This window comes from the organism of the source record quoted next, unplaced genomic scaffold (genome assembly GCF_019419815.1).
Source record: "Pyrus x bretschneideri cultivar Hongxiangsu unplaced genomic scaffold, Pyrus_bretschneideri_v1 Contig42, whole genome shotgun sequence".
NCBI lineage: Eukaryota > Viridiplantae > Streptophyta > Magnoliopsida > Rosales > Rosaceae > Pyrus > Pyrus x bretschneideri.
The window spans coordinates 2,525,568-2,547,658 of NW_025999746.1; the positions used below are offsets into that span (position 1 = coordinate 2,525,568).

The 22,091-nt window shown below is 39.3% G+C and overlaps 1 protein-coding gene across 1 annotated transcript; it reads left to right on the forward strand.

Moving 5' to 3' along the window:
• The first annotated feature begins 1,369 nt into the window (after positions 1-1,369).
• LOC103950120 (methionine gamma-lyase) lies at positions 1,370-4,486 on the forward strand. The gene is made up of 2 exons (XM_009361269.3): positions 1,370-2,274; positions 3,757-4,486. Exons 1-2 carry the CDS (start codon positions 1,479-1,481, stop codon positions 4,332-4,334), a joined length of 1,374 nt encoding a protein of 457 aa, XP_009359544.2. The 5' UTR covers positions 1,370-1,478; the 3' UTR covers positions 4,335-4,486.
• The last annotated feature ends 17,605 nt before the right edge of the window (positions 4,487-22,091 follow it).

Here is a 22,091-nt window from a genome sequence, read left to right on the forward strand (position 1 = left end):
CTGCTAATTCGCATGCGTTGAATGCTTTGATCCAAAAACTGAATGAACTTTGTGCGACGAAGCCTTTGTCGCACAACGTTTCCGTAGGAAAAACTTCGTCATGCAAAAAAAAAAAAATTACCCACGTTATTTTTACTGACTTTGCGTGACGAGTATCTTTTTTTCGTTGTGCATACTTTATTGCGCAATGCGCAAAGTAGCATCATTTTTGTGCAACGAAGCTATTGATTTCGTTGCGCAAAACACATAGGCGCGACGAATTTTGCTTTGTCCCCCAAACATCTGTCGCACAAATGGTTTTTCCTACTAGTGTTTAAACAACTATGGTTTTTGTTGATGTGTTTTGTCCTCTAGAAGTTAGTATTTTTCAATGCCACTTTCTATCACGTCATCGGTAGTAAAATTGTTATGTAATAATGTGAGAATTGAACACTATAATGGTTGACTCTTAATAACGTAATTCGTTTTTAAATTTTCATTCCCATACATAGTTTTGAATAACTTCCTCTTCAATGTATGACTAATGAATTTTTGGCATCTCTAATGTTATCATTTCACTTTTGAACTTGTTGTCTTCTCATATTAAAGAAATGCTAAGGAGACTCTTTAAAATGAGACTCTCTATGGACTCTTTATTATCTTATGTTTTTGGTATAATAATTTATAATGTTGACATGAAAAATTGAAATTAAATTGTAAGGTGACAGTTCATAAAGAGTTTCCTTATCTCACGTAGATTAAAAGCTTCAAAGTAATTAAAAGGTGCATTTTGGGTTTAGAGTTAGACTGTTGGGTACACATAATGAAAGGGGGTTTGAGAACCTTCTCCAAACTTCCATTTGTAATTAGTGTTGTTAATTTCTTCCCCCAAATTTTCTACCCTCTCCATTCACAACGGGGCAATCAAAAGTTAATAATATGCTTTGCCCAAACCGAAGTACCCAATATATAGGGTAAAATTGTGACCCATATATTGGCTGGCTTTACAAAATTAATAACAAAGGAACGATACATACTATTGACATGATTTGCCCTTTATAGTTGATGACACCTAACAATTTCACCTATTCGTGCTATATATATGTATGTGTGTGTGTGTGTGTGTCTATATATATGTATGTATGTGTGTGTGTGTGTGGGTGTGTGTGTCTATATATATATATAAACTCAAACTTTCCATACGTCCAGTGATTTAAAGGAAGTGCTACTGTATGGGACCAATTAAGGCACGCTACAAGCATGCCACAAATACGAATCGTAACAACCTTTGTTCTTGAAAATAAATAAAATCAAAATCTGGCCTTGAATAGTAATAACAAATCAATTTCACTGTCTCCTCTTTCTCCCTCTATATATAGAAGATATAACATCCACCCCCAACCCAAACCCAAACCCAAAGCACAAACAACTCCTCCTCTCCTTTTGATTTACCTCCCCCCCATAAATCCAACCCTGAACTCCATTAGCAAAAACGAAACATGGCTGACACCAAATCCCAGGGATTAGTTTTCCCCACCATCAACAGCAAGAAGAGAGCCGAGCACGACGACATAGACAACGAAGACTATGTTGCCGCCAAAAAGTCCATGTTGCTGTCCTCGGCTGCAGCTGCAGCCTGGGAAGACCCAGCCGCGGCATTAGCCAGTGCTCGCCATGAGTTTGGTGAGCACGGTGGTGTCAACATGTCGATTGAGGCCTCCGCCACGTTCACCGTGATGGAGCCCGAGACTCTTCGCAAAATGTTCTCCGGCGAGCTGGGTGCCGACCGCGACTTCTTCATCTACAGCCGCCACTTTAACCCTACCGTGCTCAATCTCAGTCGCCAGATGGCAGCCCTCGAGGGCACAGAGGCCGCCTACTGCACGTCCTCTGGGATGTCAGCCATATCCTCCGTCCTGCTCCAGCTCGTCAGCAGCGGGGAACACATCGTCGCCTCAAGAACCGTCTACGGAGGGACCCACGCCCTCATGTCCCACTTCTTCCCCAGGGCCTGCAACATAACGACGACGTTTGTGGACATCAACGACATGGACATGGTGAGGAATGCTATTGAGGTCGGGAAGACCAAGGTACTCTATTTCGAAGGCATGTCGAACCCGACTCTCACCGTCGCCAACATACCGGAGCTCAGCCGTATCGGCCACGAGAAGGGGGTTACGGTTGTGGTGGACAACACGTTTTCTCCCATGGTTCTCTCTCCGGTGAAGCTTGGTGCTGACGTTGTTGTTCACAGCATTTCCAAGTTTATTAGCGGCGGTGCTGATATTATTGCAGGTAAAAGTAGTAAATATTTTCCTTATAGTTTGTTTGTGAGATTTTCTTTAACTTCTGCGGTTCGAAAACTATTGAATATGACAGTATATCGTCAATTATATGACTGGATTGGTAACGTGCAGTATCACATAAAAAATGTGACCTAAAGCTGTTTATAAAAATGAAATCTAATAACGCTCACGAAGAGACTGAGTGTAAGATCATAATTTAGTGATTTTACGTAAATGCGTGCTAAGTACTTTTAATCTATAGAATAAAATTTAGGACAAATAATTGGAATGATTCGTTTTTCACATTTAGTTGTAAAATTAATCAGTTATTTTTTTTTAAATAACAATGGCATATTAATTAAGTGGTCGATAATAAATTGATTACATAAAGACCACAATAATATAATGACATGTAAAAACTGATCTTCTCTACAACCAAATATCAAATTATTTTAGTTAATTGTCCTAAATTTTATGAGTTTGCAAATGAGGCATATTGATGATGGTTATATAAAGGATAATACTAGGGAAATCAAAACTTAAGTGTTAATTAACCTGTTTATTTTCTTATTTGGAACGCATAATTTGATTTGTAAAAATTTTTTTGATCTCATTTATATTATAGGTTATATAATAAAAGCATGGGGAGTTCAGACCGAAAAAAAAGTATTGACCGGGAGTAATACTTTTAGCGAGGTGGGGAAGGGACCGGTTTGGATTCATGCGAGGGTGTTACTTTTTCGACTCGTGATTCATGTCTTGTTATATTTAGATAGCAAGACAGGTGTTTCTGTTCGTTTTTGTTAGCTTGTGTTATTTTTAGATACCATACGTTTATGTTTGTTTGTGTTTTTGTTAGATATTGTTTGTTTGGTGTCGTTTTCCATCTGCAACCTTACTTCATGATTAACATGGGTGAGTTGAGGTAGGAATTGTATTCTTCTTACTAGAATATCTTATGCGATCCTTGATTTGATTTTTCACTGTTATTTTCCATGTTCACTGTAAGACTTCATGTGATGTTCTGTACAAAAATTAAAAGAAAGGGTGAAACAAAAAATATTAATTCGAATAAAAGAGAACCATAATTTAAGTACTAATGTCATCGTCACATAATCTAAGATGTTATATTCACATTCTATCAATTTTTGTTTATCTGGTCATATTAATTTAATCACTTTTTTTTTAATGCGTCATCTATTTTTTACCTTGGGAATTAAAGCTTTTACAATTCTAACTTTTTGACAATTTTAGATCAAGATAAATATGTTTCGATCCTTCATTTCGCCATTTAATATATAAGTTCTTAATAATTTATGTATAAATCTATTATCTTCGAAAAATGAAGAGAAATACTACTAGAATGTTCACCATTTCCAGCTAACATGATTTCTCATTATTTGTTAAACCCTTTCGTATTTTCTCTTTGGAAAGTAGCTTTTGTGATTAGCAACAAAATACCAAACTTTTTTGTGGCATAAATTTTTTGCAGGTGTTGTGTGCGGACCTGCAAGCCTGGTGAACTCAATGATGGACCTACACCAAGGCTCCCTGATGCTCCTGGGTCCCACAATGAATGCCAAGGTAGCATTTGAGCTCTCTGAGAGGATTCCCCACTTAGGGTTGAGAATGAAGGAGCACTGCCACAGGGCAATGATTTATGCCCAAAGGATGAAGAAGATGGGCTTAAAAGTAATTTACCCAGGGCTCGACGACCACCCACAGCACGAGCTTCTCAAGGCCATGGGAAACAAAGATTACGGGTACGGAGGGCTTCTGTGTTTGGACATGGGGACTGAGGAAAGAGCCAACAGACTCATGAATCTCTTGCAGAACTGCACACAGTTTGGGTTCATGGCTGTGAGCCTAGGGTACTATGAAACTCTAATGTCCTGCTCTGGAAGCAGCACAAGCAGTGAGATGAATGATGAGGAGAAGGCTCTGGCTGGGATCTCACCGGGGCTGGTGAGGATGTCGATCGGGTACATTGGGACGTTGGAGCAGAGGTGGAGCCAGTTTGAGAAGGCAATTTCTAGAATGCAGGAGTCTGGTTTGTTGAATAAGAAGTGAAAGTAAACATGTGTATTTTTCTGTGTTTTGTGGTGGGTCTATGAATAAGTCAAGTGTCTAAGAGCATATAGCTGTGTTGGTTGTTGCTCTTGTATAAAAAGATGTCTCCCTTGGCCAGTTTCGGACGATGAATCATAACTATCCTTTGTGTAGTTCTAATATTGTTTCTATATTTTGCCTGAATGCTTTTATAAATTTATGGCACCACCAATTTCCATAGAGAAAAAAAAAATCCTGAAACAGGGTGTCTCGCATATATAAGCTCATGTGCCGCTCGCATGATGCGTGAGAGCCAGTTTTTACTATTTTTATGCTCTAAAGATGTCACACGTTCCTATAACAATATTGGCCATGTGGGTGATCATATAATCACATGGAGCTTCTTGCCAAAATGGGCCATAATTAGGGAAAACATCTGTGTTCTTTTGGTGCAGAAAGTTAAATTGCAGCATCTGTTGCTTAATATAGGTTGTAAATTGGAATAGCCATAGAAACTTGGCTGCAGGGCACAAAGCTCCCAAGTACATCAAATCGACCACCACCTAAAAATTAGGTTTTTTAGTAGTGGTTTCAAGTTGTCTATCGTCTTAGGATCGAAATCAAGATTGATGTCAGGAATCAGGATCCTTGTTCTCACTGGCAGCTGCAGTTTCCCTCTTTTTGGCGACCTGGGACACTTGCTTACGTGTTGAAGAAACGTATGACGCTGTAGTCACCTCATGTGTATTCATTCATTTACTTGGACTTAGGAACAGTGGTGAGGCGTTTAAAATTAAAATTGATTTTGAGCTGAAACTTGATTTTGGATTTAACTAATTGTCCATGATTACTTTTTGGGTTGAAGGTTTTTATCAAATTGGGTTTTAATTGATTGAGTTTTAATTGGTTGTCAAATAATTAGGTTTAGCAAAAACATTCACGAGCCCATCATGCCCTTGCAGCCACTAGTTATTCTCTAGCCCATTTGCATATCTTGTAGCATAAACATCTTATAGCAAAACTAGGGAAATTGAGCATAACATCTTATAGTATAACTGCTGGTTTACAAAGGGATACATTTTCACGCATGAAGATTGAGGAGGGCTAAGCCTTGATAACGGTTCGTGCTCTAAAGTGTTACAAAACCAAGTTCAGATGTCTGCCACTTAGAGGAGACAAGTAGAAAGCAAGTAATTTGTACTACTCAGGTAGCAGGAGCATGAGGACGAGACTACCTTCTAGTGTTGAGTCTAGTAAGTTGAGTTGGCGTCAATCTCTTACATTTGTTTGAATAATAGTAGGTTGTTTTTAGACTAGGAAAGTGTGCAAGGATGTTTTCCTGAGTGGTACAGTTTTACCTCGTTACATCGTTGTGCACTCTAAGTTGATTTTGAAGCTTCCAAGTTATCGTTGTAGTATAGTATTGATCTATTCTCGTGATTTAATACAAGACATGACTGTAATGCTATTTCGATCATGCGAACTAGTTTAGCGAAATTGAACTAGTTTATTTAAATTTGTGTACCATTCCACTGCATTTCCAAACGCACCTCCGGTTCCCTTTTAGTTCTATGTTAGCGGCTTGAGTCTTCATTCTGGCCAATGTCGAATTGGGTTTCAGAATGGATACTTTGATTCTTTCTTATTGGGCACTTTGAGGCCCAAACAAGCATGTTCAGTTGTCGTTTAAGTTGTGGAAATAGTTTAAGGTGTCGGGTGCACTAGGAAAATGGATTGGACGCATATAGAGCAAAGAGCGCAACCGCAATATTGAGGTAAGGAGAATGAAACCCATGAACTTGAGTGTAAAATTAAATGTAACCATTTTTGACTAAATAAAGCACAAATGATTATAAACGTTTGTTGAGAATGAATCCTGCATTGATGGGAGAAGGGATCTTGTATGAACTTATAAGTAAGTTAAACTCTCCATATAGCTGATTGGTTTTATCATAGAACCTCAATTTTCTTCGTTATATCAAAGCAAGTTGTCCTGTATGCAGATTGCTTACCAGCTATAAGTGGTCCACATCACCCGATTTGTGTTGTCCATACACGTGGGGGGCGTGCTAAGAGTAAAGTTCAACATCGCAGAAAGAATGGACCTTGCATGTGCTTATATGTAATTGGGCAGCTCCCAATATTACAAATTGATTTTATGGTGGAACTTCAACTTTCTTTATGGTATAAAGTATGTAAGTTGTCCTGCGTATGAAGCCTAATGGCTACATGTACTCCACGTCATCCCGTTGTGTCCACGTGTTAGACTTGAAAATTCGTCACATGTGAGGGGGCATGTTGAGAATGAATCTCACATTGATGGGAGGAAGGACTTTGCATGAGTTTATAAGTAAGTTTCACTACTCTCCCAAATGGACAACTATCTGTTTTTTATTTTAGCAAGCTGTAAGTCCCGTGGATTATGATTAGTGTTCATCTTTAACTATTAGCTAGCAATTTTTTATTGGAAGATTTACGATACCTCAATTAGAAGCTTCACTTTTATATTGTGATAATCAAGCAATTTTACATATATCCGCGAATCCAATTTTTCATGAGAGGACACAAAATATTGAGATGAATTTTTCATTCGAGACAAAACAATTGATGGCACGACCACTACTTGACATATGGCGTCATTGCAACAACCAGTAGATGTTTTTACAAAACCTTTTGGGCAAGGAGAAGTTCTCGGTTATGATACGAACTTGGGATTTCTCGACCTTCATTCTCCAACTTGAGGGGGAATGTTAAAAAGGCCTCTTCTTTGTCCTACAAAAGTGGCTTGAGCCATCTTTACATAAATTTGTTAACGCAATTTCCATCCACTAAAGGGTGAGTGTTAATTAGGTTCATTGAATAATTAGGCTAATTAAATCTTCTACATAGGTTCATTAACTCTTCTACATTAGATTTACTGTAGAAAAAGTGAATGATGTGTATTTGCAATTAATTTATGTATTTGTATTTATTATATGTTGTACAGGTTCATTAACTCTTCTACATTAGATTTATTGTAGAAAAAGTGAATGATGTGTATTTGCAATTAATTTATGTATTTGTATTTATTATATGTTGTACATTTAAGGATAAGTGAAAAACAAGTTGAGCCAAATACGTTTTTCTATGCAAGTGGTATTGACTAGCATAAGAAGGGTAGTATCGTCAAGGTCAAAATGTGTAAAAGTGATATAAAAGACAGTTAGTTAGTTAGAGTTGGGAGGTTTTTTAAAGCTTAGGAGATAAGATAACACTTGTATATATAAGTGTGAAAGATCTTGTAAGCAGTAATCTGATTTGTAATACACAAAATATCATATCTCTCTATCTCTCTTCTCTATCATTCTTTATCTCTCTTCTCTATTGTATTTTCTGGTTTTCTTGATGAACACTGTTATCATGGTATCAATCGCTCGGACGATTCTTGGTGCCGTTTCTTCCGCTGGAGATTAAAGAACTGCGAGTGATGGTTAATGCTGGCTGCAAGGTCATAGCGTTTTTCTGTCAAAAAGGGTCAAGGGGTTCGTTCATATCAGGTTCTTGGTTTCTGTTTTCGCATTGCACACCATCTGTTTGTGATATGTTCTAGGTGAAGAGTGCGTGTTCTATTTCTATGAATTTGAAGGCCGATAGCCATTGTTAGCAAGATCAAAGGCCGATAGCCATTATTTGAGTTCGTAAGAGGCCGACAGCCGTTGTTTGATTGTGAAACGTGCTTGTTTGTCGAAGAAAGAAAAAGCCCGATAGCCATTGGCAAAGAAGGGTAGCATATTTAGGGGTCAAGGGCATATTTTGGTTAGGTGTTTGGTATTCAAATGGCGTCTAATGTCAAGATTGAAGGGTTGCTTGGGATGCTTACGGTCAAGCTTCAGGATGACAATTTTGTTAAATGGAGTTTCCAGTTCCAGTTTATTCTTCGGGGATATGATCTTTTTGATCATTTCACGGGTGAAGATCCATGTCTTTCGAGATTTGTTATTGATACAGAGTCCGGAGTTACTACTGAAATTACTGTGGCATATAAAGATTGGGTGAAGAAGGATCTAGCCTTGCTCAGTCTTCTCATTGCTACACTATCTGATGATGTTATGGAACATATTATTGGTAGTAAGACTGCGTGTGGGGCCTGGACTTGTTTACAAGAAAGATTTGCGTCTGTTTCTATGATTAGAATCAATCAACTGAAAAGTGAGTTCCACACTATCCAAAAATGTGGGGAATCTGTGGATAGGTTTCTTTTAAGGGTTAAAGCCATTAAGGATCAACTAGTTTCTGCTGGAGAAAGGATCACTGAGAATGATTTTCTTATAGCTGTGCTATCTGGCTTACCTCCTGAGTTTGAGATGATAAAGACTGTGATATTGGCTCGGGATTCTCCTATTTCATATAAAGATTTGAGGGCTCAACTTCTTGGGGTAGAGGCTAATATTGAATCATGAATGAAGTCTTTGAGTACATCCATGGCGGCGATGTATGTTCATGGAGATGGATCTGGCTCCAGTGCTTTTCAGAATAATCATACTGGTTTTGAAGTTGGGCAAAGTTACAACTCTCACAGATTTCAAGGGGAGTTTGATGGTGAACATTCTAATGCATTTCATGGTGGTTCAGGCTTTGTGGGGAATGGTGACAGGTTTGTCCAGAAGCTCAATTTCTCAGGGGGCAATATGAGGTATAATGGCAATTATAACAATGGTAATTTTGATCATAGAAGTACTAATGGTTCAAGAAACTTCTCTGGTAATGGAAATCCATCTGGTCACAGAGGGAACAATGGCAGTTTTAATGGCAATTTTTCTGGCAATGGTAAAAGTGTTCAGTCACAGAATGGAAGTAGTTTCTATGGTAATGGTTTTCAAAAGAGTAATACCTAGAATGGCAATACATCCTACAGATCTGGTGTGTTACCTGAGTGTCAAATATGTTCTAGGAGGGGACATACAGCAGCTAATTGCTATCACAGAGCTGCCATTGGAAATTCAGGGTTCCTTGCTTGTCAGATTTGTGGGAAAAGAGGACATATTGCATTGGAGTGTTATCATCGCAATAATTTTGCTTATCAGGGTACTCCACCACTTTCTTCCTTGACTGCAATGACTGCACAGGCTCATATTGGACAGAATACACCACAGAACACTGGACATGGGTTATCCACTGGGGATACTTGGATTCTAGACACAGGAGCTACACATCACATGACTTCCAATGTTTATGCACTCTCTCAAGTCAATTCTTACAATGGTGATGAGAAGATAACAATTGGAAATGGTGAAGGTTTGGCAGTCAACAACATTGGTTCTTCTACAATTACAACTCCAAATAATGATTTAATTCTGCATAATGTGTTGCATGTGCCTCAAATTACTACCAATCTTCTTTCTGTTAAGATGTTATGCAAAGATAATGGATGTTGGTTTATTTGTGATGATGTGGATTTCTTTATACAGGACAAAGCAACAAGGGTGATTTTGTACCACGGAAGGAGTGATGATGGGGAACTTTTCAAGATTCCAGCCACTGTTTTTGATAACTCATTTGCTACAAGGTTGAGTCGATGTGCTGCATTTTTGGGACAGAAAGTAAGGACTGCAATTTGGCATCAAAGGCTGGGACATCCATCAGGGGATATTTTAGCTAGAATGTTGAAGACTGCTGAAATTAGCACTAGCAAAGATTCTTGTCCAACTTTGTGTTCTTCTTGTGTACAAGGAGAAATGTGTAGACAAGTATTTCTAGTAAGACAAAATAAAGCTAAGTGTTTGTTTGAGAAAGTCCACTCAGATGTATGGGGACCATCTCCAATCCCATCTATAGAAGGATTTAAGTACTACATTACTTTTGTAGATGAATTTTCCGGATTCATGTGGATTTTTCCTATGATCAATAAATCAGAAGCTTGTTCAATTTTTGTGAAGTTCACAGCTTTTGTGCTTAATCAGTTTCATGCTTCAATTAAGTGTTTTCAATCTGATGGGGGAGGTGAATATATGAGTAAACCGTTTAAGGAGTTTCTAGCAAGTAAAGGTATTTGCCACATGATTTCCTGTCCTTATACTCCTCAGCAGAATGGTATTGCTGAAAGGAGACATCGTCATGTAGTAGAAACTGCCATTACTTTAATGGCAGAAGCAAGTTTGCCTCAAATGTTCTGGTATCATGCCTGTGCTCATGCAGTTCTCTTAATTAACAGAATGCCATCTCAGGTCTTAGAGTTTCAGTCTCTTTATCAAATGTTGTTTCGACACACACCAGATATTCATAACTTTAGAGTCTTTGGCACTGCCATTTATCCCTTCCTGTGCCCATATACTAGTAATAAGTTTCAACCTAGATCTTCACTATGTGTTTTTCTTGGTTATGCTTTGGGATACAAAGGAGCAATCTGCTATGATATGAACACTGGTAAATTGATCTTGTCCAGGCATGTCATATACAATGAGGAAGTGTTTCCCTATAAAACAGACCTATCTCGAGGGTGTCTTCATTCTAGACAGTCTAAGCATATATCAGGAGATGTGGTTGTGGTTCAAATGCCTATTCCTGCAGTTCATAGTACAATATCTGTATCAAGTGCAGCTTCAATATTGGATCCAATCTCTCAGCAGCAAGTGTCAAGTGTGCAATCCAGTTCTGAAATGGAAGCATCTCATGACTCTGCTAATCGTTCTAACTACTCACAACCATCAGTTTCCCATCATCACTCCAATGCAGAAGTCAACGCATTACCCTTGTTGTCTGTCCATCAGAGTTCCCCACTGGAGGTATTGATTCCTATCTCTCCACAATTCAGTGAACATTCTAACAATCATTCCATGTCCCCAGCTGTAGTGTCTACTCATCCCATGGTTACACGATTGAAAAGTGGGACTGTACAACTAACAAGATTATGCTGCTTATTTGACATCTTTTCCAGAATTACAATCGTTACATGTTACAGCAGATGAAGTGTTCTCTGGTGGTTATTCCTTTGTGACAAACATCACTGATACTAAAGAACCTTCTAATTTTCGAAAAGCTGCAAGTCTTCCCCATTGGTAGCAAGCTATGCAGGAAGAATATGACTCTCTCAGGGCTCAGGGGACCTGGCAGCTAGTTCCATATCCTAGTAATAGATCTGTGGTTGGTAGTAAATGGGTTTACAAGGTCAAAAAGAAGTCTGATGGTAGTGTATCAAGATACAAAGCTCGATTGGTGGCTCAAGGGTTTTCACAGGAGCATGGAATTGATTATTCCGAGACATTTAGTCCTGTTGTTCGACATACAATAGTGAGAACCATTCTTGCTATAGCTGCGATGAATCACTGGGAGTTGAAACAATTGGACATTAAAAATGCATTCTTGCATGGGGATTTACAAGAAGAGGTTTATATGCACCAACCTCAAGGTTTTGTTGATCCCACCTGTCCCACTTATGTCTGTAAAATTTTTAAATCCCTGTATGGCCTTAAATAGGCACCAAGGGCCTGGAATTCTAAGTTTACCACCTATCTGTGTGCTATGGGATTTCGTGCTTCCTTGTCTGACACAAGTTTGTTTGTCAAGAACATTGGTGCTGATATCATCATTCTCCTTCTCTATGTGGATGATATAATTTTGACATGTGACATCCCACATCGCCCAGGGGAGTGATCCTTATATGTATATTCCCATCCTTACCTAGCACGAGGCCTTTTGGGAGCTCACTGGCTTCAGGTTCCGTTGGAACTCCGAAGTTTAGCGAGAAGGGGGCTTGAGCAATCCCATGATGGGTGACCCACTGGGAAGTTGCTCGTGAGTTCCCAAAAACAAAACCGTGAGGGAATGGTAAGCCCAAAGCGGACAATATCGTGCTACGGTAGTGGAACGGGCCCAGGAAGTGGTCCGCCCCGGGCCGGGATGTGTCAGTTTGGTATTAGAGCCTAACCCTGGCCGCGTGTGTGCCGACGAGGACGTCGGGCCCCTAAGAGGGGTGGATTATGACATCCCACATCGCCCAGGGGAGTGATCCTTATATGTATATTCCCATCCTTACCTAGCATGAGGCCTTTTGGGAGCTCACTGGCTTCAGGTTCCGTTGGAACTCCGAAGTTAAGCGAGAAGGAGGCTTGAGCAATCCCATGATAGGTGACCCACTGGGAAGTTGCTCGTGAGTTCCCAAAAACAAAACCGTGAGGGAATGGTAAGCCCAAAGCGGACAATATCGTGCTACGGTAGTGGAACGGGCCCGGGAAGTGGTCCGCCCCGGGTCGGGATGTGATATGACAGGCTCTAATTCTGTCCAAATTCAACAGGTCATTCATGAACTATCAGAAGTGTTTGAATTGAAAGATTTGGGCAGACTCAGCTATTTCTTGGGCCTCCAGATTTCATATCCTTCAAATGGGGATATATTTGTCAATCAATCGAAATATATCAAAGATTTGCTTCATAAAGCTGGAATGGATTCTTGTAAACCATCCCCAACACCATGTAAGCCATACAACTCGTTGCTTCTCACTGAAGGAATGCCTTTGCCTGATCCTACATTTTACAGGATCATTGTAGGTTCTTTCCAATACCTGACTTTTACTAGGCCGGATATTGCTTTTGCGGTTAATTCAGTGTGTCAATTTATGAAAGCACCAACTGAGGTTCATTTTGGAGTTGTGAAGAGAATCTTGAGGTATCTTAAGGGTACCATTCAGTATGGTCTTGTATATTCCGCAGCTACAACACCGAGTCTCGAGGCTTTTTTAGACTTTTATTGGGCTGCAGATTTGAACACTTGGAGGTCTGTGACTGGTTATCTTGTTTTTCTTGGCAAAAGTCCCATTTCATGGCAGTCCAAGAAACAAGGGTCTGTCACTCAAAGCTCTATTGAAGCAGAGTACAAAGCCTTGGCTCACACTGCAGTTGATCTAGCGTGGATAAGGGCAGTCTTAAAGGATTTGGATGTGTTTCTGCCCACATCACCTGTTAGCCACTGTGATAGTTTGTTTGTGATTGCATTAAGTGCAAATCCAGTTTTTCACTCTCGAATCAAGCACTTGGATACGAATTATCATTTTGTTAGAGAGAAGGTGCAACAAGGTGATTTAGCAGTCTTCTATATTCCCACTGAAGATCAATCTGCTGATATTCTTACAAAGGAGTTACATGGGCCATTATTTGTCAAACATTGTTCCGATCTTAAGCTTGGCTCCCCAAGTAAAGATTGCGGGGGGGTATTGACTAGCATAAGAAGGGTAGTATGGTCAAGGTCAAAATGTGTAAAAGTGATATAAAAGACAGTTAGTTAGTTAGAGTTGGGAGGTTTTTTAAAGCTTAGGAGATAAGATAACACTTGTGTATATAAGTGTGAAAGATCTTGTAAGCAGTAATCTGATTTGTAATACACAAAATATCATATCTCTCTATCTGTCTTCTCTATCATTCTTTCTCTCTCTTCTCTATTGTATTTTCTCGATGAACACTGTTATCAAGTGGCTCTTTACTACAGTGAAGGAAAAGAGTTGAGCCCTCCCGTGATGGCGTGGGTTCAAATCTATCGGTGACTAATTTAACATCTAATCTAACAAGATTTATCGTTTGACAAAAAAAAAAAAAGAAAAAAAAACTTTTTTCTACAATATAGATCTCATTACAGACAAACGGCACATTCATTTTCTGAGATAAGATCCAAAATAAGATTCCACACAAATCTTGCTATAAAAATCTTGTCATCACAAACGAGTTTGTTTCAAAAACGACATGCTCATCGTTCAATAATTGGCTGATGATATTGCCCCAAGGCACGTACAGGTACACCCAAACGACAAAAATAAAACTGATGAACCCACAAATTAATTGAGAAAGTAACCTTACATATATTAGGAATAGTACCACCACTTAATGACAATGGCATCGCAAAAGATTTGCTCTGGACTTGACCGAATACCACCACTTAATTTGCTAAGACACGCAGACGACAAATGCCAGCATTATTTGTTAGGACAAAACATTTGCCATCGTTTCATCAAGGCTTCATTTGTGTCGTTCAACCACGTCCATTCTTTTAACTAGTTACTTAATTATGACTAGTTACTATCGTATGTAATTAATTGAAATGACTCTGAGTGCAGACAAACGAAGCAAAAATAAGTTGATGATGATCGGTTATGCTTTAGTGTTCGTTTAAAAGTGCTTTTAAAATAGCTGAAATTGCTTTTGAAGCAAATATTTTTTAAACAAATCCTTAATAAAAATGCAAGTGAATCATGAAAAAACACTTGAAATACTTTTTACAAGAAGCATATAACTGATGCTTCTTGCAAGAAGCACTTTAAATGCTTTTGGAATCCAAAATCATTTTTTCTAAAAACACTTTCAATCATTTTAAAAATACTTCCAAACGAGCCCTTATATATTACAGTTGCCGATTATGTTATTAATCACCTCCCATTTATAGAAATAATAACGTAAATCTGATTTTCATTATGACTGGATGCAAAAAACTTGGCAGAAATATAAATAATACCATAAAAAAGGATACAAATTAAATTATTTATTGTACATTAATGGAGCTTTTGACATCTACATGTAAGAATAAATTTATCAAAAAACATTGTAGAATTTAGATGTATATTTGCTTGATTGAACAATTACAAGATGAAACATATATATAGGAAAGAAAAAGAACATAAACCTAATTTTGCCTAACTTGCCTAACTTGCCTAACTTGACTAACCTAACTTGCCTAACTTTGAACAAGAAAATTGACTAGCCTACCATTATTCCAACATGTTTATTTCATGCATTTTTACACAAGGATTCCAACCTAACTTTGTTTGTCTAACACTCCCCCTCAAGTTGGAGAGTGGATGTCAAGAACTCCCAACTTGCGTAACATACCCGAAAACTTTTCTTTCCCAAGAGGTTTGGTAAACAAGTCTGCCAACTGTTGTGCCGTACCCACATGCTTGGTCTCTATTGTGCCATCTACAATCTTATCTCGTATAAAATGACAATCCATCTCAATGTGACGAGTTCGTTCATGAAAAACAGGATTGGCAGCTATATGTAACGCTGCTTGATTATCACAAAATAAAATGGAAGGACCATCCAAAGGAATGTTCAAATCCTTCAACAAAAAACGAAGCCAAACTATCTCGCAACAAGCACCTGCCATGGCCCTATATTCCGCCTCTGCTGAAGAGAGCGAAACGGTTTTCTGTCGTTTCGTCCGCCAAGAAATCAAAGAACCGCCCAAGAATACACAATACCCAGTAGTCGAACGGCGAGTGATAGGGCAACCTGCCCAATCAGAATCACAAAACGCAGTTAACTTGGTCTGGTTGTCAGAACGAAATAATAAACCTTGACCTGGAGTAGCCTTCAAATAACGAACAATACGAAGCGCAGCATCCATATGAGATATCCTTGGCTCGTGCATAAAACGGCTTAGAACATGCACAGAATAAGTGATATCCGGCCGAGTGATAGTGAGATATATTAACCGACCTACTAATCGTCGATACTTTTCAGGATCCTTGAGAAGTTCTCCTTTATCAGATAATTTTGTGTCATCCATAGGAAAAGCAATGGGTCGTGCTCCCAAAAAACCATAGTCCTTGAGAATCTCTAATGCATACTTGCGTTGAGAAATATAAATCCCTTGTTTGGAACGAGAAACCTCAATACCCAAAAAATATTTTAAATCACCAAGGTCTTTTATCCGAAAATGATCACGGAGAAAAGACTTCAGAGAATTAATGGCACTAGCATCATTGCCTGTAATCACAATATCATCCACATAAATGAGCAAAGCTGTGAAAGAAATACCAGACTTTTTAGTGAACAATGAATAGTCAGCTTTGGATTGTTGAAAACCGGCAGAAATGATGGCACTAGTGAATTTGGCAAACCATTGGCGAGAAGCCTGCTTAAGACCATAAAGTGACTTGTGAAGGCGACACACAAGATTCTCCCCCTGTCGCCGAAGACCAGGAGGAGGAGACATATAGATTTCTTCATGTAAGTCACCATGTAAGAAAGCATTATTAACATCAAGCTGATGAAGAGACCAAGACTGACTAGCAGCAAGAGCAAGAAGACAACGCACCGTAATCATCTTAGCAGTAGGAGAAAAAGTGTCATGATAATCAATACCTTCAGCCTGAGTGAAGCCTTTAGCAACCAAACGAGCTTTGTAGCGGTCAATAGAGCCGTCGGATTTGTGCTTGAGTTTGTACACCCACTTACAACCAATGGGAATTTTGCCAGGGGGCAAGGAAGTTAAAGTCCAAGTACCATTAGCATGTAAAGCTTGAAGCTCCTCAGTCATAGCACGTTGCCAATTGGGGTCAGTGGCAGCCTCGGCAAAGGAGGAAGGCTCCACAGTCCGACTGACAGAGTTAATGTAAGAAAAATGTCTGGGAGAGTAACGGTGATAAGAGAGAAAATTACAAAGTGGATATCGCGTACCTTGTGTAGAACCGGGTTGCGAAGTCGAAGATGGGTGGGATGGCAGAATCACCTGCGAGCAAACGTAGTCTTTTAAATAGGATGGAGGTTTATGGGCACGGGAAGAGGTGCGGGGAAGGGGAGGATTGGTAGGTAGTGGGGGGGTAGGGATGTCCGTGGGTAAAAGGGTGAAAGGTAAGGAAGTATCGGGGGGGGAAGGAGGGGATGCCGAGAGGGCAGGGGCATGGGGAGGAACGGGTAATGGGGCAGCAAGGGAATCTAGGGGAGGCGTGGAAGGGGAGGAAGGTGGAGGAGGGTGAGGCGTCGGGGCAGGAAGGGGTGGGTTATATGTAAAGTCCAGAGGGGGTGGGATGGGTAGGGTAGGCGAAGAGGATGGGATAGGAGGGTGAGAAACGGCATAAGGGAAAGTACTTTCGTGAAAGATGACGTCTCGACTAGTGAAAATGCGGTGATTGTCGAGATCGTAAAGGGTATAGGCCTTTTGTCCATGAGGATAACCGAGAAAAATGCAACGATGAGCCCGAGGGGAAAATTTAGTGGTGGGAGTGACAGAGGTGGCATATGCCAGACAACCAAAGACGCGGAAGTGGTCATAAGATGGGGTTTTCGAAAAGAGAACCTCAAATGGGGATTTATGATGGAGAAGACGGGTAGGGAGACGATTGATGAGATAAGTAGCGGTAAGAACACATTCCCCCCAAAACTTGATAGGAAGATGGGATTGAAAACGAAGGGCGCGAGCGGTTTCAAGAAGATGACGATGTTTTCTTTCAACAACGCCATTTTGTTGGGGGGTATAAACACAAGAAGTTTGTAAAAGCACCCCATGATCAGAGAAAAAACTACGAAGAGATAAAAATTCACCACCATTGTCAGTACGAATGCATTGGATGGTAGTGCGGAATTGGGTAGTGACATAAGCAAAAAAATCCTTAATTAATTGTTGAGTGTCGGATTTATGTTTCATGAGGAAGACCCACGTAAAGCGAGAAAAATCATCCACAATGGATAAGAAATAATTAGCACCAGAAAGAGAAGATTGACGATTCGGGCCCCAAATATCACAATGAATTAAAGCAAAAGGGAAAGTTGATGAAATTGAACTCAAAGGAAAAGGTTGACGAGTTTGTTTTGCCAACGGACAAACATCACAAATATGACTAGAATCAAAAGTGCAATTAAGAGAGCTAGATGCTAAAGCTTGCAAACGAGTGGAGGAGGGGTGACCTAGACGCCTATGCCAGAGGGAGGAGGGGATGGTAATGATGTTGCAGAGAGGTTGACGGGTGGGGAGAGAAGAGGTAAGGGCCACAAGGTAATACAGATCGCCACGTCGCTTACCCACACCAATCATCGCCTTCGAAACCAAGTCCTGCAAAACACACCAAGAAGGAAAGAAGGTTATGGAACACGATAATCCATCTGTAAGTTTACCAACCGATAAAAGGTCCACTCGGAAATTAGGGACACATAAAACATCCTTCAAAGTAACTGAGGAATTTAAAGGAAGAGTGCCGGTAAAAGTAATGGGAGCGGAAGCACCACTAGGCAAAGAAACAGGCGGCAAATGTGAAGGAGAACGATTAACCAAACATGAAGCGGAAGAAGTAATATGATCCGTAGCACCACTGTCAAGAATCCATTGACCATGACGAGAGGTGACAGGTAACAAACCCTGGGCAAAATCAGTAGTGAGCACGGCATTGGCCTGAGGAGGGGTGGTGGTGTCACGTAGAGCAGCTAGAACACGGGAGTGCTGCTCGGCAGAGAGGTCAGGCATGGCAAGCTGCAAGTCATGTAAAGTGGGCTGGGTCCCGTGCACTTGGTGGGTTGCTGGAGTAGAAGAGGAGGCGGGGGCCTGGGTGCCTTGCACGTGATGGGCCTGGGTGAAATTATGGGGCCGGGAAGCAGAAAACCGTGGCTGCTGGGGAGGACTGGAAGGTGCATGGCTGCGGGAAGAACTGGAAGCAGTGGCACGGCGCGGTGGTCGCCACGGTTGGCCATGAAGGGGATGGCCAACGGGATAGCCATGAAGTTTATGGCAGGTGTCTCGGGTATGATAATCAAAATTGCAGTAGGTGCAGTGGAGGGGAGGACGAGCAGAGGAGGGACGGGACCGTCCACGAACAGCCATGGGAACGGCAGAGAAAGCTGCCGAAAAAAAAAAAAATTAGGGCTAGGGTTATAAACCTGCTCTGTATACCATGTAGAATTTAGATGTATATTTGCTTGATTGAACAATTACAAGATGAAACATATATATAGGAAAGAAAAAGAACATAAACCTAATTTTGCCTAACTTGCCTAACTTGCCTAACTTGACTAACCTAACTTGCCTAACTTTGAACAAGAAAATTGACTAGCCTACCATTATTCCAACATGTTTATTTCATGCATTTTTACACAAGGATTCCAACCTAACTTTGTTTGTCTAACAAAACCAACAGATAAAGCTCATAAACTACAAATTATACAAATATCAAAACTACAATTCAATAAACACAAGAACCAAATAATTTCTAGAAGCACTCGAAGAAGAAGTTATAGCAGACTTCAAAAAATAGTGCAAACCTTGTCCTATATAATGTTTGGAAGTGTTGGTTCCTGGGTTTGTGATGTAATTTATTCCTTTTCTTTAGAAATCCCTTAACTAAAACAACTCAAATCTCTTTCTACAAGACTTCTCTGCACCAACAATAAATCACAACAGTTGGCTCTTAACAACTAGTTTCATACTCATATTCCAACACTCCAAACATTTGGGAAGTGAATAAGTACATCACAAAGCCACAAGCTAACTGTAGTTGGTTTAATGAGGCTATATTTGTATCTCTTTCATCTCAATTTTCTCAAATCTCATCTCTTAGACTGTATATGTTTGTGTTAGTAAGGGTGAATCCGGTTAAGACTCTCCTTCTAGGGTTAGGTTTATTAAGCATAAGTACATCACACGGCATCGCTTGATTAAACACTTTAGAGATTTTATTTTATTTCTCTTTAAAAGAATAAACGTGTCAATATAGAATTGATCCTATCAAGGAAGGGAATGAGCTTGATCATTATCCCAAAAGGAAACTATGAGTATTATCCTTAATTTCCATGTGTTCGATACGCCATATGCATATATGTGGGTAGGGTCTCATCAAGAGAAAAGGCATATTCATCTGTAAGATAGGATCCAAAAAATGATTTCATACAAATCTTACTATAAAAATCTTGTCATCACGAACTTGTTTGGAAAACCGACATATTGTCATCGTCCAGCAATCAACATCTGACAAACATCGCTGGGTACAGGTACAAGCCAATCGACAAACATCAAACTGACGGACTCAGAAATTGATTGCAAAAGCAACTTTACGTGCAAGAGATCGATTTGGACTTGACTAAAACATGCAGACGAAAATAAAAGGACAATGATTGTTTGCCCTCCTTTCGTGCTTTTTTGTTTGTGTGGTCACGATTAAGCCACGTTAATATTTTATATTACTATTCATTTTTGTCTTATTATCTCTATAAAAAAAACAATATAAAATGTTGACATGGCTTAACCGTGACCACACAAAACAGTAAGACACGGGAGGATACTGGAAGTGGGAGGGCAAACAATCCTTGTCCAAAATAAAATGGGCATGTATCACACTTTAGTAATGGACAAAGTATTTCGCATCGTTCCTTATCAAAGCTTCATTCAGTTTAGGGGTGGGCACGGTCTGATTTAGCTCAGTTCCATTCTCAAAATGGAATCGAAATAGGAAAATTTTAATGGTTTGGTTCAATTCATGACGGTTTCGGTTTCGTTCATGCCTGTTTACGGTTCTAACCAAAATTATGTATATGTTTTTTTTTTCTCATTTTCTACTTCTAATACCAAACACATATTTCAACAACAAATTCAAGTAAATTTGAGTTTCCACTACTAGATCTACAAGATTTGTGACCAAAGGATAGAAAGTGTCCATATAAATATAAATCAAAAGATGGAAAGGTTCATATCAAGACCAAAGTTTAGATCTTCAACTAAAGCTAAGATGTACATAATGCATAATACACCGGAAAAGAATGGAGAAAAATAATGTAGGGAGAGAAAAGTTATAAAACAACAAAGGAAGGGGAAAGAAGTGAAGAAAAATATTGAGCTTATGCACATGCTCTTCTTGGAAAAATGTCTTATTTATATAAAAAAAAAAAATAATAATTTATATTAAAAGCGTTTCGGTCCGGTTCCTCCGGTTCTTAATATTTCCAAACTGGAATCGGAACCGTTTGAAACAGTTTGGTTCGATTTTCGTTCCGGCTTTGACTTTTTTGGTCAATGCAGATTTTTACGATTTATTGTATTTGACTAATTACTATGAGAGCAAAAGGTAATAGATAAACTAACTTGAAATTGCTCTTACATTAATCAAAAACACATATAACTGTCGAAAACCAAAACTCAACTGAAAGTAGAGAGAGAATTGTAAAATGATCTTTCATTATATCAATAAATCATTACAAATATAATTGTATATATAAATATTCTATTTCTCAATCTATTGTAGGCTGACTCAGGATTTACACATAACTAGCACTTAACAAACTAGGAAATTAATCTGGTGCCTTGAGTCCATGAGATGTTGGTGGTCCTTCAGTATTCTTAACACACCCCCTCAAACTAAAGGAAGGGGAACGAACTGAAAACTTGTGACTTAACACAACAAAACGATCAGCTAGCAAAGATTTGGTAAAAATGTTAGCAATTTGAAGTAAGGAAGCCACATGATGAACATTGAGATGACCAAGTAGAACTTTCTCTCAGAGGTAGTGATAATCTACCTTTACATGCTTAGTTCTAGCATGGAACGTAGGGTTAAATGCCAAAGCAATAGTACTTTTGTTATCATAGAAAATCACAGGTTTCTTTAAGATGAGAAATGAGATATCTTGAAGAATTTTGCAAGCCCAAGTAAGTTTAGTTGCAGTATGATCAAGACCTAAACTCAACTTTTGTTGATGACCTTCCCACTGTGTTTTGTTTCTTTGCACTCCATGAGATCAGATTAGGGCCTAAGTACACACAATATCCAATGGTAGATCTGTTGACAACAAAGCAACCTGCTTAATCTGCATCAAACAAAGCTGTGAGACACTGAAAGCCTTTTGTAAACCATAATCCTGAATCAATTGTGCCTTTTAAATATCTCAATATTTGTTTGATTGCCTGCAAATGAATTGTTCTAAGAAAGTGCATATATTGGCAAACCTGATTTACTGCAAAAGCTAAATCAGGTCTTGTCCAAGTGAGATATTGAAGAGCACCAGCAATGGATCTATAGAAGGTTGGATCAAAGAGTTCATAACAAACAAATGAGGGCA